This window comes from Sphaerodactylus townsendi, linkage group LG17, assembly GCF_021028975.2.
Source record: "Sphaerodactylus townsendi isolate TG3544 linkage group LG17, MPM_Stown_v2.3, whole genome shotgun sequence".
Taxonomy (NCBI): domain Eukaryota; kingdom Metazoa; phylum Chordata; class Lepidosauria; order Squamata; family Sphaerodactylidae; genus Sphaerodactylus; species Sphaerodactylus townsendi.
In genome coordinates this window covers 547,629-570,199 of record NC_059441.1, presented here as the reverse complement: position 1 = coordinate 570,199, position 22,571 = coordinate 547,629, and the positions used below count along the sequence as shown (strand labels likewise).

Below are 22,571 nucleotides of genomic sequence, written 5' to 3'. Positions count from 1 at the left end.
GTTATAATTTGGCTTCTCAATTGCAAACAGTGCTGTTTTCTCTGCTCCCCCCTCACCACTTCGCCCCACCAGATTGCCAGAGCCGCACATCCGTGCTTAGCAGAGTTAACTAAATGGTTTGGGATGGGCGGAGGATAACCACATCTATATATTTTTCCCTGATGATTGGATTGGCGCAGGGCGATGATTATTGGCCTGGTGACAGATGGTAGCCTAGCTAATCCTCTACCCCCTCCCAAATCCCTCCCCCCCCCCCCGCCAGAGCTGGCTTTTTACTGACTGGGCAGTAGGGAGATCAGACCAGCATAACCCGTCCAAATCGGCATCTCAGAAGAAGCTGTTCCGGGCAGAAGGAGCTGTTCCTGGTCAGCCAGGAATTTAGCAGGTAGTTGTGGGCTCGGCTGTCGGCTGATGTAATCTATCATCATCATCATCCCCTCCCAAAGCACTTAGGTAGATTGAACAACTCTGCGGCAGGCGAAAATTCAACAGGTCAAGCCTTTCCCGACATGCTGAGGGGTGGGGTAGTGGTGGAAGAAGAGGATTGCGGATTTATACACCAATTTCCTCTCCTGTAAGGAGTCTCAAAGCAGCTTACAAGCTCCTCTCCCTTCCTCTCCCCGCAACAGATACCTTGTGAGGTCGGTGCGGGCTGAGAGAGTTCTGAGAGAACTGTGACTGGCCCAAGATCACCCAGCAGGCTTCATGGGTAACAGTGGGGAAAGAAATCCAGCTCACCTGACCTGATAAGAGTCTGCTGCTTGTGTGGAGGAGCGGGGAATCAAACCCAGTTCTCCAGATTAGAATCCACCTGCTCTCAACCACTACACCACGCTGGCTCGCTGGTTGAAATTAAGCTGCAACGTGCACTGAACCCTGACTCCTGCCTCTGCTCTGCCACAGGGTTCCCTGGGGGACCTTGATGTTGCAATGCTCTCCCTTCTCTTGATCTACCCCACAAGCTTGTTGTGGGAATATAGTGGGAAGAGCCACGTATGCTCCCCTGGACTCACTGGAGAAAATGCATCGACAGATGACTTCTCCCAATAAAGCCCTGCCATCGTACTTTTAAAATAGATCCTCGCCCCAACTAAGGCGCATATTTATGCTGGCCCGTTTGAATGCTCTTCCTTCCACTTACCTGTGGGGCAGATTCCTACAGATCCCTCCCCACAAAAGAACATGCCCCTCTTGATATACGCAGTGTCTATATCAAGGAGCAGCAGTGGCGTAGGAGGTTAAGAGCTCGTGTATCTAATCTGGAGGAACCGGGTTTGATTCCCAGCTCTGCCGCCTGAGCTGTGGAGGCTGATCTGGGGAATTCAGATTAGCCTGTACACTCCCACACACGCCAGCTGGGTGACCTTGGGCTAGTCACAGCTTCTCGGAGCTCTCTCAGCCCCACTTACCTCACAGGGTGTTTGTTGTGAGGGGGGAAGGGCAAGGAGATTGTAAACCCCTTTGAGTCTCCTGCAGGAGAGAAAGGGGGGATATAAATCCAAACTCTTCTTCCTCTTCTTCTTCTTCTTCCCAGAGGTCAATTGAGTTGGTTGAACGTATTTTACTAGCCTGCGAAATGTATACCTCGCTTAGAAGGCTCTTCATCGATCCTCACATCCAGACTTGCCAGAGGCGTAGCTGGGCCAAAGTGCATCCGGTGCGCAGTCTATATTTTCCGCCCCCCATGTCCTCCCCCCTGCAGCGCCTCCCCCTTCCCCCCTTCCCACACTTACCTTAGTTCCTTTCCTTTTCCTAGAACTTTTTCAGGCTGAAAAAAAGGTATATTCACAGTTCAGGCTTAAAAACGGCCTGATGGGAACTATACTTCCCAGGAGACCTCGGGGCTCACAAGGTCTCCTGGGAACTGTAGTTCCTCAGGCCGTTTTTAGCCTGTACTGTGAACAGGCCTTTTTTTCAGCCTGAAAAAGTTCTAGGAAAAGGAAAGGAACTAAGGTAAGTGTGGGAAGGGGGGTGGGGTGGGGGCCCCCACAGGGGGAAGGGGGAGGGGCCTGGGGGCGATTTTCCGCCCCCAGGCATGTGCCCAGTGCACGGCGCACCCCATGTCCCCTTGTAGCTCCGCCACTGAGAATTGCCCCTTATTTTCTGAGAAGGCGAAGATTTATTCCTTGCTGTGTGATGTTGTCCACATAGGACTTTTCACATGGCAAAACTTTTGGCACTGGTTCAGCAGACCCGCTCCAGTTATATGGTTTAACTACCCTTTATTGACTGCCTTGCTTTTTGAAAACCTTTCTCTATTTTTTTCTTTCAATCTATTCATTTATACTTTTATTAACTTCTTTGTTTATGCCAATAAAGGTATTGAAATGAATTGATAGATGACTTGGAACACACCGAGCTCTTTCAGAAATCAGACCCTAAGAAAGACTGTGGCTTCCTTACCACCAACCTCATACATTTGAGGCTAAGGTGTCTCTGGGTTGATCGATGCTCTTAGAGCACCTAAGTCCTGCCAGAAGGATTGGAGGACAGGAAACTGACCGGATAGGAAACTTTTTCCAAATTAGTCTGCTAGCGTCTTTGTTCTGCCGGGAACAAGAAGGTAAAGAAAGCAAAAGTTGTACCACAAGGCTATAGCTGATTGCTGACCATAATAAGCCTCCAACTAGAGCGCAGAAAAGGAACTTATTATACTACATAATTCTTTTACATTTCTATTGTAGGTTATATATATATATATAAACCTTTATTAGGCATAGAATCCATATAACAGCATCTTGATATGACCCACCCACCCTAGTGGAGGAAAAGCGAAGGGAAGGAGGGGGAGGTGTACCATGCAAGGGAAGAGAAGTGAGGGAGGGAAGAGAGTGAGGGGCGACATGCAAGGGACGGGAGGGTTAGGGATTCCCTGAATACTGTGGTTACAATTAAGAAAACCAGGCACGCATTACTCAGGAGTAAGCTCGGTACAGCAACTGTGACATACTTTGAATGGCTGCGTCGTGCCCCTCAGGGGGTTTCCTCAGAAAGGACACCCATTGCCACCAACCAAACTTACTCCCAGGTAAAGGATCATGACCAGCCAGCCTAGATGTGTGGGAAGGGTGCCTTTCCATTCCCCCCCCCCCCCAAGGAATGCGGGCACACACATCACTGACATTGCACAGTATCAGGCTGCGTGTTTGCATGAGCACGTACTACTGGCCTCTGCAATTGATTTGCTGCTACTGTTCCTTTTCCATTTCACCACAATAAGCCACAGCAACGCGTGGCTGGGCCCCGCTAGTATAACTATATAACTTATAGTATAATAAGTTCTTTTTCTGCACTCCAGTTGGGAGCCTTATTATTGTCCCCAACAATCTGTTGCCTTGTGTGGTACAATTTTTGGTTTATTTACCTTGTGGTTGTGTAACCTCTCTTCCCAGTATGGAGGAGCAAGAAGGTAGCTGCTGCTACAGATGGCAGCTGAGGATCTGGGCTGGGAGCAGGACGTAGGGTGGGAGGTAAATACTCCTGGTTTCTGGGGTCATATTAGCAGGGTGTAGAATAGACACCGCATACTGGCAAGGCAAAGCTGTCGTGCCTGATGTCTCGGCATTCTTGCCAAGGCAGAGGAGCCGCACACAACAGCCAGGGGCTTTTTTTCTAGACCGCTGACCCCAGCACTTTCCCAAATGATCTGCTACAGCCCGGTGGCTCTTCTCCCTCTCCCCGTTCACAGACACGTACACCCGACGATTACGTAACAGGCTATGGCAGTAACACTAGGTGTGATAGCCCAGCACATTTTCAGATTTACCAGCTTTGGAGGGTTTTAGCTTGTTGGAAAAACAGGCCTGCTGCTATTGGCAATTGGACGGAGCTCAGGACTGCTGGGGACAGAGCAGGGATATGAGATCTCTTGGCTCCGACGTTCCTCTTTCCTGTCTTTGAGTTGGCTCACCTCAAAACACTAACTGCTAAGGACAAAAGCCAGCCGAGTGAGTAAGCGCCTGGGAGTCCCTTTTGTCCAGGGCTGCCGCATTTAATAGTGTCGCCTTCAAACCGCAGCAACTCCCGCTAAGCAACTGTTATTATTTATTTAGCGTTATTTGTAGTCTGTCTTTCTCGCGGAGAAGACTCTGAGCGGACGGCAAGACAGTTTTTAAAAAGTAATAAAGAAAACAGTTTAAGGTATACTGTGATTAATGCAGCAATTGGATTGCAGTGTTTCAGAAACAGTGCAGTAAAACCAACACATACAACAGGACCCGCAACCAGAGGTGGGATCCAGCAGGTTCTCACAGGTTCCCGAGAGTAGGTTACTAATTATTTGTGTGTGCCGAGAGGGGGTTACTAATTGGTGATTTTGCCACGTGATTTTTGCCTTAGTTACGCCCCTCCTCTCAGCAGTAGCGTGCAGAACTTGAAGCAGTCTAGCAGGAGGTGCACTGGCGTGCATGGCAGCGTGCACCTGCGTGCATTCGTTTCCCGCCCAAGGACTGGTGCAGCGGCTGCGTCCTTGCCACAGCCCCACCCAGGAATGCCCTGTCCCTGGAATGCTTGGCCACACCCCCGTTGTGCCCCGCCCATCCCCATTGGCGCTATGCCACAGTTTGAATCCCACCACCATGGGAACCTGTTACTAAAATTTTTGGATCCCACCACTGCCCACAACCCTGTGCCTTTATGAAATAGGGTTGTCGGGAGACCTCCTGGAATTACAACTGATATCCAGGCTGAAGAGGTCGGTTACCCAAAGAGAAAATGGCTGTATTGGCAGGTGATCTCTAGGATATCACGTTCCATCCCCACACCCGTTCTCACCCCAAAATCTCCAAGAATGTCCCAGAACTGGCAACCTCTTGGCCTCTCATGGGTGTGGTGGGAGGGGGGATGGGTCTGTCACCATCCCTTTACAGCCCTGGCCCCTACCTGGTGAAACTCTCTCCCTCCAGCTGTCCGGGCCCTGGTGAGTTCCGCAGTTCTTGGTGAGTTCCGCAGGGCCTGTAAGACTGAGTTGTTCCACCGGGCTGTTTGGGGGGAGGGGGGGGCAGCGGCTGATATGCGGCCCCTCATTTTGCTCTCCTGTACACTCTGGGCCCATAACAACTATGGGGCCCTCCACTCCCCTTCCTCTTTTTCTGGGAGGGTTTCTATGAGTTTTATGTCGGATGCCAATACTTTTGTATACTTATGCATAATTTTGATTGTTTTGAATGAGGCGCTGTTTAATGAGGTTTTAATCGGTTTTAATGTTACGACTAAGTGGAGCCTATCTTCTTGTAACTTGCATTTATTTATTTGCTCCAACACTGGTCCGTTTTATTTATCTTGTTGTTCACCACCCAGAGCCCTTTGGGGGAGGGGCAGTATATAAGAATGATAAACAAACAAACAAACTTCCCTTGCAGATAATTGCTGGTTTGGAGGGTGGACTCTATGGCGCCGTTCTCCCATGGAGGTCCTGGTCTTCTACAGGCCCCATCCTCAAATTTCCAAGAGTGCCCCCACCTGAATCTATGCAGAGTTGTGGGAACCAGTCTGGTGTAGTGGTTAAGAGCAGGTGGATTCTAATCTAGAGAACCGGGTTTGATTCCCCACTCCTCCACCTGAGTAGCAGAGGCTTATCTGGCGAACCAGATGTGTTTCCGCACTCCTGCATTCCTTCTGGGTGATCTTGGGCTAGTCACAGTTCTTCCGAGCTCTCTCAGTCCCACCTGCCTCACAAGGTGTCTGTTGTGGGGAGAGGAAGGGAAAGGAGCTTGTCAGCCACATTGAGTCTCCTTACAGGAGAGAATGGTGGCGTGTAAATCCAAACTCTTCTTCTTCTCTTCTTTGATCTCTGAACCCATCAATCACAGCAGGCCCTTCCTGGTCCGTATATCTGCCCTTCATGGCACCCCCAGACTGGAGAGGGGAGAATTGCTTTGCCTAGGTGCCAGGAAGGGAAAAGGGGAAGAGAGGGCTTGTCTGTCTGGCCTTCTCCCTTCTTAGGAAGGGTCTCCCGGAGAGAGATCAGACTCATTACGACCTCGTCGCTAATGGTTGATGAAGCATCCGTCACCATCTGGCCTCTGACTGCCCAAAGGGATTGACTGACTCAGAGCTGCTCTCTCCGACTAGGGGCTAATCGTTTTTGTTAAAGCAGCCTCTGCTGTTATCTTCCCCACCAGCGGCCCTTCCACAAACAAGAGTAAATGGATTAGTTGGGGGTTGCAGAGGCTAGACACGGAAGTCGGGTGGGTTGCCAGTCACGGGAGACCACGTAAGCTGGATGCCTCAGTAGTCTGACTCAATACCTGGGGGAGGGGAGGGGAAGAGGCGGGTGTGCATAGAGTACATTGTCTGAATCACAGGGCACAAATAGTGCCTGATGGTGTACTACGGACTGGCAAAGAAGGGTTCTCTGCCTTGTTGAAACAGAAGGTATTTTGGGAATTCTGACACAGTGCAGTGGGCGAAGCCACAAAATGGCTGCCGCTGAAGATGGAGCCAGCTACAAAATGGCTGCCGCTGAAGACGGAGCCAGCTACAAAATGGCAGCTGCTGAAGACGGAGCCACCTACAAAATGGCTGCCTCTGAAGACGGAGCCAGCTACAAAATGGCTGCCTCTGAAGACGGAGCCAGCTACAAAATGGCCGCAGCTGAAGACGGAGCCAGCTATAAAATGGCTGCCGCTGGAGCCAGCTACAAAATGGCTGCCGCTGAAGACGGAGCCACCTACAAAATGGCAGCCGCTGAAGACGGAGCCAACGACAAAATGGCTGCCGCAGCTTAACTTCAGTCACACAGTGATAGCAACGGCTGCCAAAGCACGGTTTTTAAGAAATCTGCACAGCCAATCAAATGTCCAGTGGCCAATCGGAAGACTTGCTGGGCAAAAGCCCCACCTGGCTCTGCCTACTTTCTGAAAGTGGGGGCCTGGCATTACAAAATGGCGCCCAAGGCTCACGCCCGCACCAACTGCACCCTGGTCCGAAACTGGGGCACAGTTGAGTGAGGCTCGCCACTCCCCCAATCTCCATGTGGAGATCGGAGCGGGGCCAGCCGTCTGCACCTAAAGAGCTCGATCTAAGCCTGGCCTCAGCCGGTGCCCCTCCCAACCTCTTAGTGGAGATTGGGGGGTGAGTTGGCTGGCCCCGCACTGAAATCCTCATGGAGTTTGGGGGAGAGGTGAACCCTACTTGCCAGCACTCAACTGCACCCCTGCCTCAAATTCCCCAGGGTTTGGGACCTGGGTGCTGTGTGTGTGTGTGTGTGTGTGTGTGTGTGGCCCTGCAGTGCCCCCTATGAAGTGAAGCCCAGGGTTCCAGCCTCCCCATGCCCCCTAGCTGTGCCAATGTCTGAAAACAATTGGTGTGCGCCAGGAAAGGTGCCGGCGGCACCAAAGTCCCAACAGACACCATTGGACCAAGCCAACTTAATAGTTGGGTCCAACTCCAGAAGTTCTGCAAGCTCACTAAAAGTTCAGGAGGGCAACCCCAAAGCCCTTGTGACGTCCTTGCAGTCGCTCACCACGCTCCACCTTTCCCTTCATCAATAATACAAGGCCTACTCGTGGAGTTGGCCTGAAAAATGCACCCCATGAAATATTCAACTCTGATTAGCAGCTGCCTGTGTAGGTACGTTGGTCGCCTCTCTCCCGTTCCCAAAATATGTGCTGTTCTGACTGAAGGTGTGAGGAAAATTGACAGGGGGGTGGGTTAGGGTCGAAGGCCGAGGGAGCTCAGGTGTCTCGAAGATACAGGCAGCCTCCACCTCTGGCATCCTTGCCAACAAATGAGCCCGAACCATCCTCCCAGGCAGGAGCAGTGAGAAAGCAGAGGGTAATGGAGGCCATTTTGTCAAGTCACCACGATCAAAGGGTGGTGACAGATTTGGTGTCAGCGGGGTTTGGGTTACACGTTCTGGCCTCGTCCAGGGCTCGGCACCTTCGCCGTGTGGCTGGTGGTTCCACCTTCGCGGAGAGGCTAAAGATTAAAGAGGATGACGGGGCGGCATCTGCTTACACAGCGTGAAGGGCTAATCTTTCCTGCTGTGTCGTGGGAGCCTTGAAGAGCAGAGATCTTCGCGGGGCTCAGAAGTGGCCGGAGACCCTTGGGGACAAGCAGGGTGTTCGGTGGTCTTGGGGACAGCTGAGAGGCGGAGGGCAGGACACTTTGACCGGGAAAGGCCCGGATTCCACGGGTTCCAGGACCTTCCCCGCGAGTCTAGCCACCGTTCTGGGCACGTTCTTCAAGGCCAAAGCGAAGGAAGCCACTGCAAATCCCAGAGCACCAAGCTGCAGGGTCTGATGTTCACCATGACAACTTCCCCTGCTGAGTCTGCGAGTAATCAGGTGATGGAGGGCACCCAGGCAGGTAAGTGGCGCTCAGACCGGACTTCCCTTTCCCTTCTCAAACCCAGCTGCAGCCGGCCACAATCCCAGGTCCCAAGAGAGCTGGAGGCTGTTGAGGATCTCCTTGTGGGATGCAAAAGGTGCTGGAGTTGGCAGAGGATGCGGTTTTATCCTCTGTTCCACAAGCCAGAGCCGCGGAGGCATCCCAGCCGGGCTTTGGGACCTACCGAGTTACGAACAGGGTCGCCCAGACAGCAAAGCCCACGGAAGCAACCCGAGTCGAGGTTTCCTTGAAACTGCCAGTCCCGAGAGCCCCGAGAGACGCTACTGAAAATGCACACAAAAGATATTACTCAAAATTCACCCCCAAACCTGCTAGAATCCACCTGAAGAGACCCTCTAAGCCTTAAAAGTCAATTCACTGTTTCCGGAGGAACCACGCACGCATCTGTTCCTTCCCCTCTGTTCATTCATTTGATGCTTACAGAGTTTGAGCGGCCGGTCGATGTCGGAACGATATTGAGGGTTGTTGTTTTTTAAAAGCTGAATAGTTGAACAAAAGAATAATCAAAGCGAATTGGGAAACTTTGCCTGCAAAAATCCAGCTGGGTAGCTAGCTCCGTTCGTCTGTAGCAGCAAAATAAAATAGGAGTCCGGCGGCACATTCGAGGTATCATTCCGGTATCAGCTTTCCCAAATCAAAATTCAGCTGATCAGTTTTCTATACTGCCCTCAGATAAACTTAGAGGGAATTTTTATAAAACCATGGAAGGTACAAAGATACACGTTCATCTTAAGGCAGGACAAAATCACATTCTATGGACATCTGTGATGCTGTAAATCAACATTTTTCGTTGTATTATTTTACTATGACTTCCTTCCAGCGTGGTGTAGTGGTTAAGAGCAGGCGGATTCTAATCTGGAGAACTGGGTTTGATTCCCTACTCCCTTACCTGAGTGGCAGAGCCTGCAGGGGGTGTATTTTTGGACATATCAGCACCAAAATTTCAGGGTCTCATCAGGAGACTGCCCTGATGATACCCCCCTGGTTTGGTGCAGTCTGGGTCAGGGGGGCCAAAGTTATGGACCCTCAAAGGGGGTGCCCCCATCCCCCATTCTTTCCAAGGGGAGCTAAGGAGATGGGGGCTACCCTCTTGAGGGTCCATAACTTTGACCCCTCTGAACCAAACTGCACCAAACTTGAGGAGTAGCATCAGGACAGTCTCCTGATGATACACTGAAATTTTGGTGCCGATACGTTTTAAAATGCACCCCCTGCAGGCACCAATGGCCTGGTGCAAAAACAATTTTTTGGTCCTGGTGGGGTAGCCGCCCATGGGGGGGGGGGGATCCAACTCAGGTTTTGCCCAGGGCTCCAGTTTGCCTTGTTACGGCCCTGGGCAGAGGCTTACCTAGGGAACCAGATGTGTTTCTGCACTCCTACGTTCCTGCTGGGTGACCTTGGGCTAGTCACAGTTCTCTCAGAACTCTCTCAGCCCCACCTACCTCACAAGGTGTCTGTTGTGGGGAGAGGAAGGGAAAGGAGCTTGTAGGCCACCTTGAGTCTCCTTACAGGAGAGAAAGGTGGGGTATAAATCCAAACTTTTCTCTTCTTCTTCTTCTAATGCCCTTTGTATGCCGAACTTTCCATTCTCCAGCTATCACTTCCAAGAGCTCCATCTTGGTCCGCCCCCTACCTGTCTCGCTTGTTCCTAACAGGGCTCAGCCCGGCCCCCGGCAAAGCCAGGAGCCCCGTGCTGTTGTGCAAAGTCTGCGGTGACACCAGCAGCGGCAAGCACTACGGCATTTACGCCTGCAATGGCTGCAGCGGGTTCTTCAAACGCAGCGTCCGCAGGAAGCTCATCTACAGGTGAGGCTGCCCTCTTGGGAAGGCGGGTTCCAAACTTGAGAGCCAGCGTGGTGTAGTGGTTGAGAGCAGGTGCATTCTAATCTGGAGAACCGGGTTTGATTCCACACTCCTCCACCTGAGTGGCTGGGGCTTATCTGGTGAACCAGATTAGCTTGTGCACTCCTACATTCCTGCTAGGTGACCCTGAGCCAGTCACAGTTCTCTCTGAATTCTGTCAGCCCCACCTACCTCACAGAGCCCTCAGGGGATAGGGCGGTATATAAATATAATAAATAAATAAATAAATATAAAAGGTGTCTGTTGTGGGGAGAGGAAGGGAAAGGAGCTTGTAAGCCACCTTGAGTCTCCTTACAGGAGAGAAAGGTGGGGTATACATCTAAATTTCTCCTCCTCTTCTTGTTTTCTCAGCCACAAAGCTTATTGGGTGACGTCCTCAGGTCCCTCCCTCCTAGTCTGATCTACCTTGCAAGGTTGTTGTATGACAGGAGCAGAAGCAGGGTTGCCCACTCTGGGTTGGTAAATTCGTGGTCTGATGATGAGTTGTGCAAAACTCGAAGGTTTGCACACAGTTAACGGATCATCGAGGTAGTCCTAGTAAAGCTGGGATTCCCATCCTTTCCAAGCTTGTGCGCAACTCGGCAGCTGACACAGAACGCAACCGCAAAATGTGAGAGAAACTATTAACTCTAATAGTCATTATTCAACATTTCAGACCTTAACATTCTGGGAGGTTTTTTGGGCCTACACAGCAGCATACCTCCAGCTAGGCAGCGAAAATGTTTGTGGTAACAGTAGCTGCAAAAGCAACATTTAGAAATTTTTGCGCAGCCAGTCAGAAGCGCAGACGTTCAAGAGCTCTATCTGGTCCCACCAACTACGCAGCAGTGGCATAGGAGGTTAAGAGCTCATGTATCTAATCTGGAGGAACCGGGTTTGATTCCCAACTCTGCCGCCTGAGCTGTGGAGGCTTATCTGGGGAATTCAAATTAGCCTGTACACTCCCACACACGCCAGCTGGGTGACCTTGGGCTAGTCACAGCTTCTTGGAGCTCTCTCAGCCCCACCTACCTCACAGGGTGTTTGTTGTGAGGGGGGAAGGGCAAGGAGATTGTAAGCCCCTTTGAGTCTCCTGCAGGAGAGAAAGGGGAGATATAAATCCAAACTACTCCTCCTCCTCCTCCTCCTCCTCCTCCTCTTCTTCTTCTTCTTCTTCTTCTTCTTCTTCTTCTTCTTCTTCTTCTTGATGGTAAGGGTGGGTGGGAAGGGAGTTGGTGGGTGTCCCCATGCCCCCTGGGTGCCACGTTGAGGAACCCTACAGCAAAGGCATCCCATGAATAGCACTCAAGGGAAACTTGGCGCTACGAAACTCATGGAGCTGAAGGGGTCCGGGAACCGTCCTTGCCGGCAGGCGCCATCTTGGCAGAGCGACTCCATAAGTGCTGTTCCCTTGTCAGGTGCCAGGCGGGCAACGGGATGTGCCCGGTGGACAAAGCTCACAGGAACCAATGCCAAGCCTGCCGGCTGAAGAAATGCCTCCAAGCCGGGATGAACAAAGATGGTGAGCACAGACTTGGCGTGGGGGGGTTGGTGGGTGGACTCAGACGAAAGACTGCCAGTTCTGGGTTGGGAAATAGCTAGAGTTTTGCAGGTGGAGTCTTGGGGAGGGCGGGATTTGGGATGGAGAGACACCTCTGTGAGGTAAAATGCCAAGGATTCCACTCTCCAAGGCCGCCATTTTCTTTAGGGGAACTCGTCATCTCTGTAGTTTGGAGATGAGTAATAATTCTAGAACAGATGTATGTTTTCAAATGCTTGGTTCGAATCAGGCTATGAATGTGAGCTCCCAAAGGCACCTGGTGGGCCACTGCGAGTAGCAGAGAGCTGGACTAGATGGACTCTGGTCTGATCCAGCTGGCTCGTTCTTATGTTCTTAATGTCCAGTGAACTCAGAGAAGCTTCATCTGAATTGGGAATGAGGCGTCACAGTTCTAGTCGGCATCTGTGAACCATTTTTGGCGCTCAAATCCCTTTACATACAGTATATTATCATGATAGCCCTTAAAATAATCCTGCAAGGTAGGCCCGTGAGTGACAGTTTCACCAGCCTCTGCATTTGAGAAGGGTTCCCAACCTCCGGGTAGACCTTGGAGTTCTTCTGTCTCTGAGCAGCAGTGGCGTAGGAGGTTAAGAGCTCGTGTATCTAATCTGGAGGAACCGGGTTTGATTCCCACTCACGGGCTCTGCCGCCTGAGCTGTGGAGGCTTATCTGGGGAATTCAGAGTAGCCTGTACACTCCCACACACACCAGCTGGGTGACCTTGGGCTAGTCACAGCTTCTCAGAGCTCTCTCAGCCCCACCTACCTCACAGGGTGTTTGTTGTGAGGGGGGAAGGGCAAGGAGATTGTAAGCCCCTTTGAGTCTCCTGCAGGAGAGAAAGGGGGGATATAAATCCAAACTCCTCCTCCTCCTCCTTCTTCTTCCCCATCTGAGGGCACTGATGTGGAGAAGCTAGCGCAGGGGTCCGCAACCTGCGGCTCTCCAGATGTTCATGGACTACAAATCCCACCAGCCCCTGCCAGCATGGCCAATTGGCTGATGGGAATTGTAGTCCACGAACATCTGGAGAGCCGCAGGTTGCAGACCCCTGAGCTAGTGGATGCTCTGAAGGATACAGGATGATCAGGTATGTAAGCAAGGACTGCATGGAGGGAATTGCTGGCAGTGGCTGGCAGGCAGGCATAGGGGCTCAGTGGCAAAGCATCTGCTTTGTGTGCATGAAGTGCCAGGTTCAATCCCCAACAGCTCCAGTTAAAAGGTTCAGGTGGAAAGTGATAGGATAGGTCAATTCTTCTCCTATGACCCTGGGGAGATGCTGTCAGCCTGAGCAGCCAATACTAATCTACACAGACCCAAGTTCTGACTTCGTAGACATCAGTTTTTTCATGCCATCTCCCTTCACCTTGGCTGCCTGTCTCCACTCCCTTCTGCCTCCCAGCTGTGCAGAACGAGCGTCAGCCCCGAAGCACTGCGCAGGTGCGACTGGACGCTGCCGGTTTGGACCCTGATCAGCCACCTGGTCACCTGACAACCACGCGGGACGTGCCCCCACAACAGTGCCCTTCGCTGCACAGCCCCAGAGCCGCTGGCTCCGCCTACTCTGGGACAGGGGCTTCCAGACCCCAGGGCTCGACACCCCCCAGTAATCACCGCTTCATGGCCAGCCTGATGACAGCTGAGACCTGTGCCAAGCTGGAACCCGAGGATGGTAAGTGGCTCGAAGACGTGGCTTCCTCCCGTGGATCTGCAGGAGTGGACCTGCTCGGGCGTTCCTAAGGGGGCTACAGAACTCCACCCATTTGCGCAGACCCACGAGGGGTTAATATTTTGTTGTTTATTTGTTGAAACAATCTTCATCTATTCATTGCTTCATGCTCTGTAGCTCTGTTCAATCAATACTTCATTGATTCAACCCAATGCTGAAATTTCTGAAGCTGTTGCTACATTTTTACTCAGTGTACTGCAAGTTGTGCAATAATGATCTTTTTATTGTATTTGGAACTCATGACACACTCCGGTTTTATGCCTAATAAAGGTTTTGGATTTGGATTCAACCCAACAACATCAAAAACACATGAAATGATGAAAATAAAGAGGGGGGGAGAAATGAGGTCAGGGACATGAAAAAAGGGGGAATTTGGGCAATGGCACAGAGGATTGGGAAACAGCAGTGGGAAAGAAAACACATTTTAAATATTGCTGCATTGTAAGGGAAGCGGGCGCAAACCCGTTTCATCTAAATCCATTGTTATAGAAGGATTTTTAAAAACAATGGAGAAAAACTGGTTGTGGTGGGTTTCTCGGGCTGTGTGGCCGTGGTCTGGTAGATCTTTTATCCTAACGTTTCGCCTGCATCTCTGGCTGGCATCTTCAGAGGTGTATCACAGAGGGAAGTCTGTTACACACAGAGAGAAGGAAATGTTTGGGGTATATATTGTCCATGTCCCAGGGTGGGGAACCAAGTTCCACCCAAACACTTCCTGATTGGTTCCCCACCCTGGGACATGGACAATATATACCCCAAACATTTCCTTCTCTCTGGACACAGTGTGTAACAGACTTCCCTCTGTGATACACCTCTGAAGATGCCAGCCACAGATGCAGGCGAAACATTAGGAACAAGATCTACCAGACCACGGCCACACAGCCCGGAAAACCCACCACAACCAGTGGAATCCGGCCGTGAAAGCCTTCGACAATTCACAGATGGAGAAAAAGTTCCTTGGAAATGTTTTAGCACCAAAGGGGGGGGGGGGGATAACAACGTAGAACCCCACGGAAGAAATGTTTCATTTCCAGCCTGAAAACATTCTTTTAACTATTATTTTGGCTACACAAAGTCACCCCGGCTCTTTGCAAGTCACTGCCTTCAATTGCAACGTACGCTGAGATGCCAGTTGGGTCTCTGCAAGAGTGGAAGGGGAAAAAAGGATGGTTTTGGGAGCAGCAGTGGCGTAGTGGTTAAGAGCAGGTGCATTCTAATCTGGAGGAACCGGATTTGATTCCCTACTCGGACACCTGAGCTGTAGAGGCTTATCTGGGGAATTCAGATTAGCCTGTACACTCCCACACAAGCCAGCAGGGTGACCTTGGGCTAGTCACAGCTTCTCGGAGCTCTCTCAGCCCCACCCACCTCACAGGGTGTTTGTTGTGAGGGGGGAAGGTCAAGGAGATTGTAAGCCCCTTTGAGTCTCCTACAGTAGACAAAGGGGGGATATAAATCAAAACTCTTCTTCTCCTCCTCCTCCTCCTCCTCCTCCTCCTTCTCCTCATGCCTGCAAAGAAAACAAGGAAGGGTTTTGCAAGCCAAATGCCAAGAGGGCAAATGAACCCCCAGTTTAAAAAAGAGATAAGACACCCGTTTTGATCTGTGATTGCTCTCTGCTGCCCCCTAGTGAATATAGTATATTCAGGCTTCGCCTTGTAGCTGGTAGGTTCTGTATCCGGCAACCCCAAAGTGGGGCTAGATATACATGCAGATAACCTTTAATGGCATAAGAAGTGGGACTAGATACCATTCTCCCTTCTGCAGCAGATGAGAACATCGACGTGACGAGCAATGAGCCGGAACACGCTGCGGGGGAGTCCCAGCCGCCCCTGTACCCGGCCACCAGCGCTGAGAGCATCTACGAAACGTCCGCCCGCCTCCTCTTCATGGCTGTCAAGTGGGCCAAGAACCTGCCGGTCTTTTCAAACCTGCCCTTCCGAGACCAGGTGAGGGTATCGGCCAGGCCTACTGGTGGGCAACTTCAGCCCTGGCTAGATAAAGGGGGGTGGGGCGTAGAGTCAGAGCTAGCGGCTGCTTTGCCAATGCATTCTCAGAGGAGAGCTTCGGCTACTGCAAGATGTAATGTGCTGCCATCAGCTCTGCTGGAGGGAAGATTCAAGAATATGGAACGTTCTAAAAGAGTTTGTTCATGTGATCTGATTACGGTTGAAACACTTGGCCATTCTCTGTTTGGATGCCCTAAATACAATAAGATACGCTTGAGATACACAAATTCCATTTTCTTGCAATGTTCTCAGTGGCACGAGTGTTATAATATACCCAATCTCCTGAACAGCTCTGATGTGCTCTTTTGTGAAACTGTTGCAAATTTTATACTGGAAATTAGTAATTTTAACTGTATTTCTTAACCTTGTTTTGTTTTAAAATGTTGTCCTGTTTTATATGCCAATAAAGGCTTGTGTTGTGTTGTGCGTGTTCTCAGAAGTTTAGTTTGCTCAGATGGGGTGAGCCAGTGAACTAGGAAGGGCCCATCTGGGAAATAAATAATTGGTTTAAAATTAGACGTGGATGCGCAGCATTCTTAGAGCCAGAGGACGGCATTAAAATTGGCTGGGTAGAGTGGTAAGGTAAGGTATGAGGCACGATAGAAGTTAGAGTGCTGAGCTAGGATCTGAGAGCCCTAGGGCCCAAACACCATTCTGTTATGGGCCAGTCACACACACTCTCGGCCTGGTCTACTTCACAGGGTTGATTTGAGGATAAAATGGAGAAAAGGCATTTCAATTGGCGAGGCAGTTGGGAGAATGAATTAAGTAAATACATTTTGTAAAAGCCACAGTTTATAGAATTGCCGGGCATGGGTATGAACACAGAAGGTATTTTTTAAAAAATGGATTTCTAACAAACGTTAAGAAGCTACCAAGAATTACTGTCCTACATCAATACAATGGCAAAGATATGTGCTGGAGACTGCACGGAGAATACCTACACTAGACAAGTGGAAAGACAGGATGTAGAAATACAGTGGAACCTTGGTTTTTGTTGGTAATCCGTCTGAAAAGAATCAATGAAAACCGAAACCGATGAAAACTGAGGCAAACTTTTCCATAGGAATCAATGTAAATCCAATTAATCCGTTCTAGGCACTCCAGTAAACATAGTGTTTAATGCTGAAAACAGGAACAAACAATCACACTAGGACCAGCTTCAGAGCCAGTGGACCAATGTCGCACCAGAAAGCTGTCCAAAGAGGTCTGTTTCTGATGCCGCTTTAAGATTTGTCTGAAATGGGGCAAGACATTGTCATTAAACAAGTTGCAGAGACATGGCCTGCAACAGCTTTGTCCGGGTGATTTTTCTCCACAAACCCCTGCACCTGACTGCAAATCGATGAAAACCGAGGCAAATCAATGAAAACCGAGACAAATTTTTCACTGAAAAAAAAACGATGAAAACCGAAATCGATTAAAACCGAAGGCAATAAAAACCAAGGTTCCACTGTATATCATTACAGCTACCGTGTTTCCCTGAAAATAAGACAGTGTCTTATATTAATTTTTGCTCCCAAAGATGAGCTATGTCTTATTTTCAGGGGATGTCTTATTTTTCTGTGTTCTGTTCGTCGGGCATGCTTCCAAACAAAAACTTTGCTACGTCTTACTTTCGGGGGATGCCTTATATTTCACACTTCAGCAAAACCTCTACTACGTCTTATTTTCAGGGGATGTCTTATATTCGGGGAAACAGGGTAGGTTAGAACTGTGTAAGAACTAAGGAAGACAGCACAATGCTGTGAACATTAGAAATCACTTTTTTTGAAGAGTAAAATGCATCTTTTGGTAAGTGCTGGTCCTGTATGGTCCATTATAATTTACTAGAAATGAGTCTGGGAAAAACCCAAGTTGATAATAAAAAGGAAGGGTCCTCATTTGCTTGCTAAACTACCTGCAGGCTTGAGCCGAGGGAGGGATCCTGTTGCTTCCCAGAGCGTCTAGGGCCCAAAATTGTCCTGTTTGTTGCAGGTGATCTTACTGGAAGAAGCCTGGAGTGAACTCTTCCTTCTCTGCGCCATCCAATGGGCGTTGCCCCTGGAAAGCTGCCCCCTTTTCTCGGTCTCAGAGCTGGCCCCAGCCCTCAATGGGAAGTTGGCGTCTGCCAGCGTGGACGTCCGCTCTCTGCAGGAAATAATTGGACGCTACAAAGTGATGGCGGTGGATCCCACCGAGTTTGCTTGCATGAAGGCGATCGTACTCTTCAAACCAGGTAAAATAGCAGAGCGGACAGTGATTTTTTTTTTGTAATAAAGACAGGGCTGTGTGTGACTGGTACTAAGTTATGTAGGCAGACAATTCAAATTCTGCATCAAGACAAAGGGCTTTTCCGTATTCTCATTTTCCGCACTTTTAAGCTCCTGCTTTTTGGGGGAGCGGTGTTTTCTATTCCACACATGTTTTGCTCCCTTCAGTGGTCAATTCACTAGTATCTCGATTTACGTCCGGCATATCTCCCCTGTCGATTTAAACTGGAGGTATTTATACTGGGCATAAACCAATGCAATATAGAATTGGCCACTAGAGGGCGCAAAACACATGCCGAAGATAATCCCGCCGCCCTTTCTGAAGAAACAGGAACTTACCAAGAAAATGAAAATGCAGAAATGCCCATGGAGAATTGACAACATCCCTGAATTATGCACATTTCTGTACAGTTTAGTATTTTATACAACTTATTGTGCAAATCTTCATTGTTATGCATCACTCCCGCCGGTGTTACCAGTCATGGAGAGGAATAAGAAATAATGAAGGGCATTCCTTTCCTGGCCTCCAGTTGTTCGACACTGTACTGTTCAGTGCCCCCCTGCCCAGTTTCTGAGATGATCACAGATGTTGCCCCATGGTCTGACATGTGGTAGAGCTGATAGAGTGCTGGACTATGACCCCGGGTGACCTGGTTTTGAATCCTGACTTCTATCATGGAAGCTTGGGACTGTCACAAACTCTCAGCCTGGCCTACCTCGCAGGATTGCTGTGAGAAAAGGGAGGAGGGGGAATGATATTCTAAGTCTTTTTGAGTCCCAACTGTGGAGAGAAAAGCAGGAAACAAATAAATGCAAATATGTCACATTTATTTTTGACGCCATAAGGGCTAGACCAGGGGTCTGCAACCTGCGGCTCTCCAGATGGTCATGGACTACAATTGGCCATGCTGGCAGGGGCTGATGGGAATTGTAGTCCATGAACATCTGGAGAGCCGCTGGTTGCAGACCCCTGGGCTAGACGCTTGCTCTTTGTTTTCCAAATGCAAGTTGTCCCTGAATTCTGCCCCCGGGGCTATATTCTGTGTTTACTGTGTGCTACTGCAGAATCAGGACACACACACGTGTGTACACACATAGACACAGAGGAACTCTCTGGTTAAAGCAGCTTCCAAGGCAACCAAACTAGCAAAGGTTATGGAGTTGCTGAGCAGTAGAGCACCGGCTGTGTATGCAAAAGGAGACAAGTCCAGACTCCCAGTTGCAAGATCTCAGGATTTTTGCCTCTTGGACACCACAGGCAAACTAAACAGACCCGCAACAAAACCACTAGCCTTACCAATTTAAACATTTTATTTGGCACCGTCCCCTACACCCTTTTAAACTACAGCTGCGCTGACTCTGTTGCTGTTCATCACCACACTAGATGAGACGGCTGCAATTCCTTCAGCATTCCTACTTTGTTTTCGTCAGAGGTGTCAGATCCCCCCATCTCACTCCTTGAGAAAACACACCTCTTTCCTCCCATAACCTAGGAAACGGGTCCCCCCTACACTGGACTCAGCTCTTCACTGCAAAACAGAATCACAGAGTTGGAAGAGACCCCAAGGGCCATCAAGTCCAACCCCCTGCCATGCAGGAACACACAACCAAAGCACTCCCGACAGATGGCCATCCAGCCTCTGTTTAAAAACCTCCAAAGAAGGAGACTCCACCACACTCCAAGGTAGTGCATTCCACTGTCGAACAGACCTTATTGTCAGGAAGTTTTTTCCTGATGTTTAGGTGGAATTTCATTTCTTTCACCTTGAACACATCACTCCTGATCCTAGTCTCTGGAGCAGCAGAAAACAAGCTTGCTCCCTCACCAACATGACATCCCTTCAACTATCTAAATATGGCTATCAGGTCACCTCTTAATCTTCTCTTCACCAAACTAAACATCCCCAGCTCCCTCGGTCTCTCCTCGTAGGGCATGGGTTCCAGACCTTTGACCATTTTGGTTGCCCTCCTCTGGACCCGCTCCAGCTTGTCAGTATCCTTCTTGAATTACGGTGCCCAGAACTGTACACAATATTCCTGGTGAGGTCTAACCAATGCAGAACAGAGAGGTACAATCACATCCCTCGATCTAGACACTATACTCCTATTGATACAGCCCAGAATCGCATTGGCTTTCTTGGCCGCCGCATCACACTGCTGAGAGTAAAGATCCTGCCATGCTTTGTACTGTCATACTTTCTTGTGGCAAGCTGGCACCAACCAGAACGCCTTCTTGTAGAAGCCAGGCCCAAGGCAGACTCACTTCATCCCTCTGTTGTTGTGTTGTTGTTGTTGTTTTTGTCAGAAACACGAGGCCTGAAGGATCCGGAGCAGGTGGAGAATTTGCAGGATCAGTCCCAGGTGATGCTGGGCCAACATAACCAGATGCATTACCCCAGCCAGCCTGTCAGGTACCCAAATCTGCTCCCAGATGTTACCCTCCGCACTATCCGTTATACAATCTAATAGAAATGTGAAAGAAACTGCATTCTCTCTTGGCCTGTTTCTCCCTTGTCCGCATTCACAGCCCTGCCTTCCCTACAGCCCATTCCCTTCTAAGCTTTAAATCCTTCCCGTTTTATGGGATGCTACGCTAGGGCTGTAGCCTCGTTTTGATGGAAGGCTGGAAAAGCAAGACCTTCATTGGCAGTGTAAGAGCTTATGCCTTCCTTGTATCAGTAGTAAGTTCGGCATTAGGGCCAGCGTGCGTAGTGGTTGAGAGCAGGTGCGCTCTAACCTGGAGAACCGGGTTTGATTCCCCGCTCTGCCACTTGAGCTGTGGAGGCTTATCTGGTGGGCCACATTAGTTCGTGCCCTCCAACACATGCCAGCTGGGTGACCTCGGCCTAGTCAGATCTTTGGAGCTCTTTCAGCCCCACCTACCTCACAGGGTGTTTGTTGTGGGGGGGGGGAGGAGTTTGTAAGCCCCTTAGCGTCTCCTTACAGGAAAGGGGGGACATAAATTCAAACTCCTCCTCTTCTTCTCAGCAGAAGGTCTACCTACCAGCTGGAGGCACGGGGCCGCTCTCCCATTCCCTCCCAGGAGATAGAACCTCCAGCAGAAGTGGCAGAGCACAAAACGAAGCACATTCTGGCACTGTCCACATTCACAATTCACAGTCACTAGGAGATCCTGAGGCTAGCCTACCTTACAGGGCTCCTGGGAGGGTAAAGCAAGAGTCAGACATATCACCCTGAATGAATGCTTTGGAGGGAGAGCAGGCTAAAAAAATCAGAGGGATAAATGAAATGGTTAGCCAGACTGCGTTTCTGTTGCGGTGCGAAGAAGAAGAAGAGGAGTTTGGATTTATATCCAATATATATTATATATTCTCTCCTGCAGGAGACTCAAAGGGGCTTACAATCTCCTTGCCCTTCCCCCCCCCCCCCCCCAACAACAAACACCCTTTGAGGTGGGTAGGGCTGAGAGAGCTCCGAAAAGCTGTGACTAGCCCAAGGTCACCCAGCTGGCGTGTGTGGGAGTGTACAGGCTAATCTGAATTCCCCAGACAAGCCTCCACAGCTCAGGCGGCAGAGCTGGGAATCAAACCCGGTCCCTCCAGATTAGATACATGAGCTCTTAACCTCCTACGCCACTGCTGCTCCTACAGAGTACGTTGTTTTGGCACAAGTCCATAGCACAGCTTATGCACAGGGCCTACCCCTGACTTCGAGGGAGGCCGACAGTCCTGTTTTCCAACCAACCCCAGTCAACCTCTTCTTCGCTCTTCAAGGTTTGGGAAACTCTTGCTGCTCCTGCCCGCTTTGAAGTTCGTTTCTTCGGACCGGATGGAGCTGCTTTTCTTCCGCAGAACCATCGGGAACACCCCCATGGAAAAGCTGCTCTGCGACATGCTCAAAGACTGACCTGCTCCTCTGAGGGACGGACCCCTTTCCGTGACACTCCCCCCCCCCCATTTCAAAGGTGAAGGTGATGACCGGGATTAGGGAGACAGCCCCCCCCCCCCCCTGTTCCCCTCTTCACTCTCAACCCGATGGCTGGATGATCCTATGCAGCCTGGAAAAAAATTCACAGTTCGCAAAGTCACTGGCACCTAAACTCCGAAGAACCCCAAGCACGGCCACATTTCCAAAATAATATCCGCCCGAGCCACACACACACAACCAGAAATGCCTTCCCTCTAATTCCAGTTTGAGAAAGGGCTGGAAGCACGCTCACCTGCTCAAAGATGCTCTCGGCGAATATGCCATCCAGGGCTGGGGTTTAGCCAGAAATGCTTCTTAAGTTACAGGTGTGTCAGTTCCTTGCTCTCCAGGATGTTATGGACTTCTGTTCTTCATCATCCCCTGCCAGCATTAGGCTGGCAGGGGATGATGGTGGGGGGTGGGGGGGGAGGATGAGGGGGGTGGGGGGGGGTGGAGCGGTGGGGGGGGGGGGGGGGGGGGGGTGGGTGGGGTGGGTGGGGTGGGGGGGTGGGGGGGGGGGGGGGGGGGGGGGGGGGGGGGTGGGGGGGGGGGGGGGTGGGGGGTGGGAGGGGTGTGGTGGGTGGGTGGGGGGGGGGGACGGTGGCGGGGGGGGGGTGTGGGGGGGGGGGGGGGTGGGGGGGGGGGGGGGTGGGGGGGGGGGGGGGTGGGGGGGGGGGGGGGTGGGGGGGGGGGGGGGTGGGGGGGGGGGGGGGTGGGGGGGGGGGGGGGTGGGGGGGGGGGGGGGTGGGGGGGGGGGGGGGTGGGGGGGGGGGGGGGTGGGGGGGGGGGGGGGTGGGGGGGGGGGGGGGTGGGGGGGGGGGGGGGTGGGGGGGGGGGGGGGTGGGGGGGGGGGGGGGTGGGGGGGGGGGGGGGTGGGGGGGGGGGGGGGTGGGGGGGGGGGG

The 22,571-nt window shown here is 51.0% G+C and overlaps 1 protein-coding gene across 2 annotated transcripts; it reads left to right on the top strand.

Annotated features, from left to right (window-relative positions):
* Positions 1 to 10,032: 10,032 nt before the first annotated feature.
* On the top strand, positions 10,033 to 21,979 carry NR2E3 (nuclear receptor subfamily 2 group E member 3). Of its 2 annotated transcripts, XM_048482031.1 has the most exons (8): positions 10,057 to 10,158; positions 11,613 to 11,716; positions 13,155 to 13,297; positions 13,343 to 13,424; positions 15,249 to 15,430; positions 17,468 to 17,708; positions 20,048 to 20,153; positions 21,477 to 21,979. In XM_048482031.1, exons 2-8 carry the CDS (start codon positions 11,632 to 11,634, stop codon positions 21,607 to 21,609), a joined length of 972 nt encoding a protein of 323 aa, XP_048337988.1. In that variant the 5' UTR covers positions 10,057 to 10,158; positions 11,613 to 11,631; the 3' UTR covers positions 21,610 to 21,979. The 2 variants fall into 2 exon arrangements, with proteins under 2 accessions (XP_048337987.1, XP_048337988.1); XM_048482030.1 differs by having other exon boundaries at positions 10,033 to 10,158; positions 13,155 to 13,424.
* Positions 21,980 to 22,571: the final 592 nt, after the last annotated feature.

Excerpts from the sequence above, each read along its gene's own strand:
- NR2E3 (XM_048482030.1), top strand. The coding sequence starts at position 11,632 with ATGTGCCCGGTGGACAAAGCTCACAGGAACCAATGCCAAGCCTGCCGG. Across the intron at positions 11,717-13,154 it reads AGCCGGGATGAACAAAGATG|CTGTGCAGAACGAGCGTCAG; the intron begins GTGAGCACAGAC and ends TCTGCCTCCCAG. Across the intron at positions 15,431-17,467 it reads ACCTGCCCTTCCGAGACCAG|GTGATCTTACTGGAAGAAGC; the intron begins GTGAGGGTATCG and ends TGTTTGTTGCAG.